The 9,729-nt window shown below is 59.3% G+C and overlaps 1 protein-coding gene across 1 annotated transcript; it reads right to left on the reverse strand.

Moving 5' to 3' along the window:
* Positions 1-2,578: 2,578 nt before the first annotated feature.
* TMEM200B (transmembrane protein 200B) lies at positions 2,579-7,005 on the reverse strand. The gene is made up of 2 exons (XM_017534792.2): positions 6,952-7,005; positions 2,579-4,970 (listed from the first exon to the last, which is right to left on the reverse strand). The coding sequence occupies exon 2, from the start codon at positions 4,948-4,950 to the stop codon at positions 4,012-4,014; it is 939 nt and encodes a 312-aa protein (XP_017390281.1). The 5' UTR covers positions 4,951-4,970; positions 6,952-7,005; the 3' UTR covers positions 2,579-4,011.
* Positions 7,006-9,729: the final 2,724 nt, after the last annotated feature.

Below are 9,729 nucleotides of genomic sequence, written 5' to 3' on the forward strand. Positions count from 1 at the left end.
ACCCAGGAGGCGGAGGTTGCGGTGAGCCGAGATCGCGCCATTGCACTCCAGCCTGGGTAACAAGAGCGAAACTCCGTCTCAAAAAAAAAAACAAATGACTTGAAGAAGCCACCAATCTCAGTAGGTGGGCCGGGGCCCTGTAAAGATGCTCAGATCCCAGTTGTCACTGATGGCCACAGGAACTTGGCAGTGGGACTGGGAAGCTTTTTCCTTTGCAGGATTTTAAATTTTGCTTCTTTGTTTCCTCTAGGAACTAAGCTACCCCAACTCTCTGCCCTTCTCCCATCCAAGAGAAACCAGCAAAGTGATAAAGAAGCTAACCTGCCATAGTCAAACTTCAGACTTTCAAGATTATTCTAAATCACCAGAAAATTAATTTCATTTTCTATTGGGAGTTTATACCAGGAGATTCTTCTGGATCTCATTGATCCTTTTGAAGATCTTTTTCTATATTAGGATATAAGAATTATTCAACTTTTCACTCTACAAACTGTTTTAAGAGTTTCCGGGTTTTTTTTAATTGGGTGGTTTGTAATGCCTGCAACCTAGCCTCTGCTCATTTTTTTCCAACCCCAACGCTGACAGGGTCCTTGGAATTCTGTGGGAAATCCTCCAAGGACTCTGTCAGCTGTGTTGAGGCCAAAGCCAGCTTAGTGGGACTTCCGTGTTCCTCCCTAGTCTTATGCCCTTTGGATGATGGCAGAAACTTCATGAACCAGCCCTTTCTCAGAGCCAGTGATGTGACTGTATCAGAATGCCAGGCAGGGCACCAGCCCTAATCCACAGACCTCGGAACAATACCCCTGTTCCTTTGCTGAGGGTGGTTTTGGTAAGGCAGAGCCCTCTGCTGAGAATGTAGTATTGTTTTTCCTCTGTCTCTCCTGCTCTGTTCTTTTTGGAGCTTCTTTGGGTCAAAGACATAAGAAGTTGCTTCAGATATCTGATACTGTGAATGTTTGAACATATGCGTGGCCTTCACCTCTCCAGCTACCCTTTTACCTCATCAGAAGCAGTGGCTCAGCTAAGTGCTCCCCCCAGCTCCCATCTCAGGAGACCAAATCTCATGGAAAAATAAGCATTTTTGGCCAAAAGCTCTAATGGAACATTTTTAGTGGTGATTTGGGGAAGGAAAATTAATGAGGTTTTTAAAATAAGGTTTTCTAGTTTCGAGAGTGTGCACTTCACACAGGAGAATGAGGTTACCTCCGTCAGGTCCTGGGCCTTTCATCCCAAATGATAAGGAATGTGGATCAGAGCCGAGGTTGTGGGTTTGTTTTTTTTTTTCACCTTTCTTCTCCCAGCAGGCACCTGCCTGAGGACATCCTTCTAGAGCAAAGAACTGGCTTTTAGGAGCCGTCCCCCCCACAAGCCACCACATGACAAGGGATACAAACCCCAGCCCTGTTCACTCCCACTCACCATCTGAGGTCTGTCAGGGTTCGAAGGCTTGATTTTGTGGTGGGTTTGGGGCTTAGATTTTCTTTTTTGGGGTTTGGTTTTTGAAAATAAAGATAATGCCCTGATTCCTGGAAGGATTTGGGAGCATTTTTATTGAACACAGCTTCTCTAACCTTCCAACTGCTTCCCACAAACACATTGGCATGGAGGCTCCTTAGAATCCCAGTGCTGGGCTAGAAGTGAACTTCCTATAGACAGTGGTTAATGGGCGGCAGTCACTGGGCCCAAGAAGAGTGAGTGAGAGAAATGTCTAAAGCTGCTTATTCCAACACCATCCAAAGTCTCCACTGCCTGAGTTTTGTTTCGGCTGGTTTGAACTCATTTTGGGTGTGTGCATTTTTCTTGTGGTACCTATGTGAGGAATGACCAACAGGAGGGAAACAAGAGCCCTGGTGGGCCGTGTGACAGGCTTGGGGGGAAAGAGCTTGTCCTACCTCAGGGACAAACTTACAGGCTGTGTCTGAAAGGTGGGGCCTTGGGGTGGTGCCTAAGCCTGGCCATGTTGCCAGGAGTGGTAGCAAGTGAGAAATGCAGCTTACATCAAACAAACATGTAGTGTGTGCCCACTGCCTGATGGATAGGTGTCCTGCAGAAAGAGCTCCCAGGGCTCCCGGACCTGTGGAACAAATAGGACGGTGAAAAGGCAAAGGGCACTGAGTATCCCTTTAAAAACTTAACACACTGAATATTCCATGTGATCCAGATCAGTGTGGCAGTGGCCTAAATGTTTCCTTCAGCTCTGTCACCAGTTCACTTCTCCCAGCTTCCTTGTCTATAAATTGGACCAGAAGAACTCTGATGCCTTTCAAGCTCTGAGAAGCCATAGATTTGGACAAGCCCAGCAAGATGGGTGTCCTTCCAGGCCTCTTCCCCTTTCCTTCATCTCTGGCAACAGATCTTGGGGTTTGGCAATTGTTTGGATTTTTTTTCTTTCTGCAATTGTGTGTATGTATGTTTGTGTGAAGAAAAACAGACTCTGTCCAGGTAGAAATGGTAAAGAGGGGAAAGAGAATTACATTTCCAGGGTCAGAAACTTGGCAACAGTTTTTCCTAAAGTGACTCAGACACCACAGTAACAATGCTCACAACAGTTTTTTCTAAAGTGACTCAGACACCACAGTAACAATGCTCACTGCAGTTTTATTTTCACTTGAGAAATAAAGATTTCCTCCAAGCTACATGAGGACTCTGGCACCCACCCACAAAGCAAGACCTGTATTTATAAGCTGAGGGCTCAGGGAGCCTAACTGCAGGAACTGTCAGGGCACTGCGACATGTGCCCCCCCCCCAGGCCCATCACTGGGCATTGGGGGGATGTTTGGCAGCTGGGGGTAAGGAGACAACAGACCTCCGGAAGTAGAGCCAGAGCTATGGCCTGACTGAAGCCCCTTGATGTGCACAGGAAATTTCTGCCCAGGATCTCAGCCCCAGGCTGGTTGTTTTTACAAATCTCTCTCAAATTATTATTTTGGTGACAAAATGAAGGAGCTTTGTAAATTTTTTTAAAATTATGAATCATATCAAGTAGTTGTTTACATTTCTTGAAAAAAATAGGAACTCTGGCAGCAGAATCAGATTGGCAGAATCCTTAGACTAAACACGCAATAATCAAGTCTGCTGTTTCGGCCTTTTTTAGGAGAAGTGGTTGTAGTGTTTAGAAATGTTTGGTCTTGCTTCTTGTATTGCATTTTTTTTTTCAATAAACAACAACAAAAAGAACAACAAAAAGTCTCTTTGAGGATTGATCCACTTTTAAATTTCTCTTCTACCAGCAACTTGGGAAAAATTAAATATGGGTGGGAGAGACCTAAACCCAAGCCATTTTCTAAAGTAAGTTACCCACATTGGCCAAAGTGCAGTTTCAATGTTGGGTAAAGGCATTTCTGAGAACTGACCAATGCCTTTTGCCAACTGGAGGGAGATTTTGCAGCATAGGCCACGGTAAAGGAGAGAAGGGGCTTCTCAGGCTTGTTTGCAGAGGGGCCAGACCTCAATATGAAGGCATTGGCAGTAGTGTAGCTCTAGAGGGATATACCCCACATGGCTGAGGGAAGAAAAAGATTGGGGTGGTGAGAGTTCAAGGCTCAGTCCCCATCCCAGGTGGCAGTGGAAAGCCTCACCACCATGGCCCATCTTCCCAGAGGTCCCAACTCCATCAGCAGTGCTGCCTTGGAAGGAGCCTGGTCCGGCCTGTAACATCCCAACCTGCCTCCCAGTCTTAGGGGCCCTTGCCCATCCCTTTTCTTGGGTTTGCCAAGACACCAGGTATATCTCCCTGTCACCTTGGCCTGGAACGCCAGTGCCCTCAGGTCTAAGGCCACTTACAGAGGCTGACAAATTCCTGAGGCGAATCCTCCACACTCCACAGTGAAATGCACCCTCTCCAGCTCACTGAGCCCTAGTGCAGCTGGCATTTCTCTGCCCACATGCAGGTTGGGATGCCATCCCCAGCCTGGGATGTGAATGAAACATCTAGACGTTGGGACTCCCCGTCCTCTGGTCCTATTAGCATGGTCAATGCTGCAGCCTCAGAGCAGGCTGTCTCCCCTCTCTTCAGACCCGGGCCCCCAAATCCCTTCCTCCTCCTCCACCTCCTCCTCCCAATTTGGCATAACCCCCAAGACTGAGGCGGTCCAGCCGTGGCCAGCTTCGGTGAGCACAGTCCCGAGCTGCTGGGGCCCCAAGGAGGAGCTCCCCAAGGCCCAGATCCAGAGACTTGGAATGTTCAATGCAGGAGCCAGAGGGCTGCACGGTGATGATCACATGGCCAGTCTGCGTCCGTGGACCCCAGGGTGGGGACAGCCCGGGGCCCTTCAGTGGGTAGCTGTTGAGAAGGGCAGGTAACCCCAAGCGAGGATTAGCAGGCTCTGAACGCAGACTCCGCACTGAAGGGACAGGTGAGGCACCCCGACGCGGGGACGGGTCCCAGATTTCTGGCTCTGCGCAGCCTACGGCTCGGGGAGTCCTAGGGCCGGGGCTGGGAAGGAGAGCGCAGTCCCAGCCGGGGCCGTCGAGGGGCCGAAGCGCCTGGGCCCTCAGCACCCCCTGGCGAAGCAGTCTCGTCTCCAAGTCTCGGTTCTCATAGAGCAGCGTGTTGGCACAGATGAACACGAACAGACCGACGCCCATGATCACTGGCCCGAGGAGCCGCAGCCGCTCGTGCGGGCCGTGAGCCCGGCCCCCGCCGCGACCCTCGCGTCGCATCTCGCTCAGCGGGGGCGAGCTAGCATTGGCGGCCCGGGACCCCGGGGCTGCGGCCCGGTGCGGCCAGTAGCCGGCCACTGCGATGCCCATACCCACCAGTACCACGAGGGCCCCCAGCGCCGCGAACGCCCCCGACGGCGAGCGCAGCCGCAGCCGCGCCCGCACCCGCAGAGGCTCGGGCGGGGAGCGCGGGCGCCGGCGGCGGCCCAGGCGGCGGCCCAGGCGAGAGACGCGGCCCTCTGGGCTCCTCCGCACCTCCCCGCAGTCTCCGGGGCTCCCGGCTGTCATTTCGCCGTCGTCTGGGCGCCCTGAGGAGAGAAGATGGGAGGCAATGACTGGACCGACGGACCTCTAGGTTCGGGGCGCCAGATTCCGGACGCAAATCCGAGAGGGAAGCTCCAGCTGCCCAGCCCAGGCCGCTTGGAGATCCCTGGCGGCCACCCCCGGATTTTCCCGGGCGGCGAGGCGGGGAACCGCCCCCGCTCGGGTTTTCCGCAGCGGAGCTACGAGCCAGGGACGCGCGGCAGAAGCCGGAGTTGGCCCGGCCCGCGGGCGGAGAGGAGGGAGGGGGGCGCAGGCTGCTCCTTGGTGCATCCCGGGCTGCGAGGCTCCCGCCACCTGCGTACTGTTCCCAAGCCAGCGGGTCTCGGGCCTCGGGAAACGTGCAGCCCCCGGCAGCCGAGTCTCCAGGGTAAGTACCTCCCCGGCTCGACCCCACCCCCGCACGTGGCTGCACCGTAGCAAAGGGGGCGGGAGCGCTAGGGCCTCCAGGGTCCGCCGGGGTTGCTCGCCGGGTCCCACCTCCCCCCTACTGCGTTTTCCAAACCGCAGCGTGGGAGGAGGGGGCGTCACCAGCTCCACCCTCTCGCTGCCCACCCCCTCCTTCCAGACCTCCTCCGTCAGCACCGAAGCTGCAGCAGGAGCGACTTGAGCTAGACACCCGGAAGACCGCTCGGACCAAGAGCATCCAGGCAGAGGAGGAGACGCGGCGCCCGACTTTGCCCAAGATTTCCATCAACTCCGCGCAAGAGAGGCCTCTCCCTCCCCAGCGGTCGGGCTGGGGCCACGGCAGGAGACAGGGGTGCCAGTGCCGGTGCCGGGCGCTGGGCCCCGCCGGACAGATGCCCTCCCGGCTTCCCCGTCGGCCCGGGCCCGGGCAAGGCTGTTCCCAGGTTGCGGCGTTTCCAATTCGGGTTCCTCCAGATGAATCATCCCCCTTTCCCGCCGCCTGGCCTCCTTTCCGGCCTCCTCCGCCCAAGGCCTCCGTGGCCCACGTCCCGGCCAGAGCAGCACCCGCCCCACAGCTTAAGCCCTCCCGATTGCTGGCTGCTCCATGCCTGCGGCCTGTGGCCTGGATCCCGGCCCCAGCAGGAGTGGCCGAGCTGCGTGCGGTGTGACCCCCACAAAAGGGAGGGCTGGGGAGGAGACGCGGCCCCCTCCCAGGCTCCCCGGGCCGCAGGAGAGGAGGCTCAGGGCCTGGCTGTCCTGCGTCGTCCTCACTGCCCGCATCCGCTTCCTGAAGAGCCACCGCGCTGGAGCCCATAGCCGAAGCCTAGGGGAGGCGGCCTTGCTCCCCCACCCACGCCCCATCTGCACCCCGAAGCTCAAAGCAGGACACCCATCCCTGCCTCCGACTGGAGTGCTCAAGGCACGGGCCTAGCAGGGAGCCGCAGCTCTCCCGCGTCCAAATCCTGGTTTCACAGATTGCAACTGTGCCCAGGGAGGCCGGAGAGCGTGCCCGACCCCGCACTAGGCGGGGGCTCTGCCAGGTCTGACGCCGGGCTCCGGTCCCCAGCTCTGGGCCCCTCTCAGGACAGCCACGGGAGCGTCCGGGAAGAAGCGAGGCCCATCCACTCCTTGTCCCTGAGTTTGCAGCCCTTTCTCCAGCCCGCAACCGGAGGAGGGACCACCGCTTCAAGCCAGAGCTGGCGCCCCCAGCCCCGGCTCCAGCAAGGTCACCCGGACCCCCGCACATCGCTGCCGCGAGGGAGGCAAAAATAGAGCGGGGACATGGGGAACACTCTCAGAGACCCCGAGCCGTGGAGGGAGTGGGCAGACGCTGGGGACCCCAGGGGAGGCGGAAACTTGGGGACACAGCGCACAACCCGACGGAAGCTACTGGGGCCGAGTCCCCTGGACTTCGGGATCCCGCCACCGCCCGCGTCCACACTCCAGCCCGGGGGAAACGGAGGGCCGCGCTCCCGTACCCAGGGGCCCTGGCCGAGGGAGGGGACAAACGAAAAGTTAGGAAAAGTGGAGCGCGGACCCCTGAACCCCAGCTCGGCTCACCTGGCGCCGCAGCGCCGCGCGGGTCCGGGTCTACAGTCCACGCGCCTAGGCTCCGGAGCCGCCCGGGTCTCCACGGGCCGGCCCCGCCCCCGTCCCGCCCCGGCCCCGCCCTCAGCCCCTGGGACCTTCGGACACGCGCGGGGCCTGGCCCCACCGCCAGTGAAAGGCGGCAGCTTAGGTTGGAGGGTCGCAGGTGGGCGTCGTGAGCGCGCCTGGTGACTCCGGGCACCCGGGGCCCCAGTCCTGCAGTCCCCACTCTCCCACTCGCAGCTTACATCAGTAGCAAAGGCCCGGAAGGGCGCCCCGTTCCCACATGGGGGAAACTGAGACCGGGACACAGGAGCCCCGACACCCGCACATTGTCCCCCGCCTCCCGGAGCTCCTCATTCCAGGCTCCCGGGGAACTTCCCGGAGGAGGCGGCCCGAGTCCCTGCTCCGCCCCAGCCCTGCAGCCCTTTCTGTCGCTGGACCTTGCGGACTTCATCTGTGCAATGGGTACGGCGGCGTCAGCCTCGCAAGATACCGAGAGGCAACAGCCAGACGCTAAGGGCCAGCCCCGGGCGACCCCACGAGCCCCCAGCGAAAGCAGTGCCCGGAACGGGGAGGGTCTCGTAGCTGAGCGGACCGGACGGGGTGCGGCGGTCCCGCCGGGCCCCCCTAAGAACAGGCCCCCCTGCGCCAGTGGTGAAGCTGCCTTGTCCCCAGTAACTGGGAGGGTGCCGAGAGCTGCGACCCGGCCGACGGGACCGTAGGGGGCGGCCCGGCCTCCCAGCCCTCCCGCCCCTGGAGGCAGGAATGCAGAGCGGGGGAGCCGGGGCGGCCGGCGGGAGGCCCAGTTTCCATGATGCGGGGGGCGGGCTCGGGGGAGGCGGGGATGGGCGATTTCCAGGCTCTGCGGCCAGGCCGGGGCCCCCGGGAGGAATTTCCGGCCTAGGATTGATTAGGGCCCGCCCCTCCCCCCGGCCGCGGAGACCCCCGGCGCGCGGCCGGGAGGAGGGGCGCTAATGAGACCCGGCTGCGCGCCGCGGGCGGGTAAGGGACCCGCGGAAAGGGGCGGGCCGGGGACACCCCCCGACGCGGGGCGGAGCTGGGTCCCGGAGCCTCAAGGCCGCGCCAGGCCTTGAACCCGTGCTCCTGTCCTCTGGCTCGGCGGAGGAGACTGGGGGTGCATTAGCGCCCCAAAACCTCTCTCCCAGCTCTCCGAGGCCAAGCCTCCTTGGGATACACCTCGAGGGGTCAGTGAGGTCATCGGCAGACTGGAAGGGCCACAGTGGGGGAGACTGAGCCTCGGCTCCCGGGCTTCATCCCCGCCAGTCCCGGTGCGAGAGCTAAGCCAGGGCCTCCTTCTTGCCTCCCCCGTCCGACTGGAGGTTCCTGAGGTCTGGGTCAGCTCCTCGCTGCCTCCTGCGCTCCACGGAGGCCGCGGCCACCCTCCAGCTCCTTTGCTTGGGACCCCGTCCCCCATCGACCCTCCGCTTCGTCCACTCCCCGCACACTGACCCCACCGCGGCCGAACCTCCGCCCCCTAACTCGCCCTCCCACCCCTGGGCTTCCTCAATCCCACCCCATGCCGGCCCCTCCCGGCCCACTGCTCTTCGTCCAACAAGCCCAGCCGCTATTCTGGCTCCCTGGGCCCCCTCATCACCCCCTGCCTCCCTCTCCGGGAAGGGCCCTTTGTCCACCCACGAACGTGGTCAACCTTGGGCCCCTTCCTCACCCCCCTCATCCCACCCACAGAGCCTTGGTGACCCTGCTCTTTTCATCTGGAGCCAGCCACGTTCTCCCTTTCCCTCGGCCCCTGTCCTCCTAGAGCCCATGCCCTGCCTCCCGCGTCCTAGTGTGCTGCAGACGGCCGGCAAGGACTATCCACTCCGAATCTGAGCCTGCCTAAAACCATCAGGGACTCCCCAGATCGAGTTTGAAATGTCTTCTTGTCTCCACAAACTGGCCCTGGGCCTCTTAGACTCCCTGGGGGCTTGGCTGGTCCTTGCTTTCCGGCAGAAACACTTATCCCCTGCCGGTCGTGCCCTTGCCGCCTTCTGCTCATCCTTCAGCCCCTGGGCCTGAAGGGCCTTCCCCTACCCCTCAGACCAGGTCAGTCCCGGCGCTCCGGCTGGCTATACACCCTGAGGACACCAGCAGCCTCGCCGTGTGCCTGCAGACTGAAACCACTGGGCGTGGAGTCTGTTTCCTGTCAGTGTCCCCACGAGGCCGTGACTCTGAAGGGCAGGACAGGTCTGTCCTGCTCATCCCTGGAGCCCTGTGTCCAGCAAGGTGTCTGCCCACAGCTGGCCATCCTCATTCGAGGAGGGTGTGCAGGCCTGTGTCTCCTCCAGCACCGAATCCCCTTCCTGATCTCCACCCCAGGTGCCCTGGCCCAGGCAGCAGGAGAGAAAGGATCCTCTTTGTCTCAAGCTCCCTATTTGTAAAAAAGGGAGAAATAATACCTACCCTGAAGTGTTGTTTTAAAGGTTAAATAGGAGTTCCCATGTGGCCAGGTGTGGTGGCTCACACTAGTAATATTCCCAGCACTTTGTGAGGCTGAGGAGGGAGGGAAGGAGGCTCACTTGAGCCCAGGAGTTCAAGACCAGCCTGGGCAACATAGCAAGACCCTGTCTCTACAAAAAATTTAAAAATTTGCCAGGCACCATGGCACCTGCCTATAGCCCCAACTACCCGGGAGACTGATGCAGGAGGATCTCTCGAGCCCAGGAGTTTGAGGCTACAGTGAACAATTGCAAATATATACGTGTGTGTGTGTGTGTGTGTGTGTGTGTG

Source organism: Cebus imitator, unplaced genomic scaffold (assembly GCF_001604975.1).
Source record: "Cebus imitator isolate Cc_AM_T3 unplaced genomic scaffold, Cebus_imitator-1.0 Scaffold87, whole genome shotgun sequence".
Lineage (NCBI taxonomy): Eukaryota > Metazoa > Chordata > Mammalia > Primates > Cebidae > Cebus > Cebus imitator.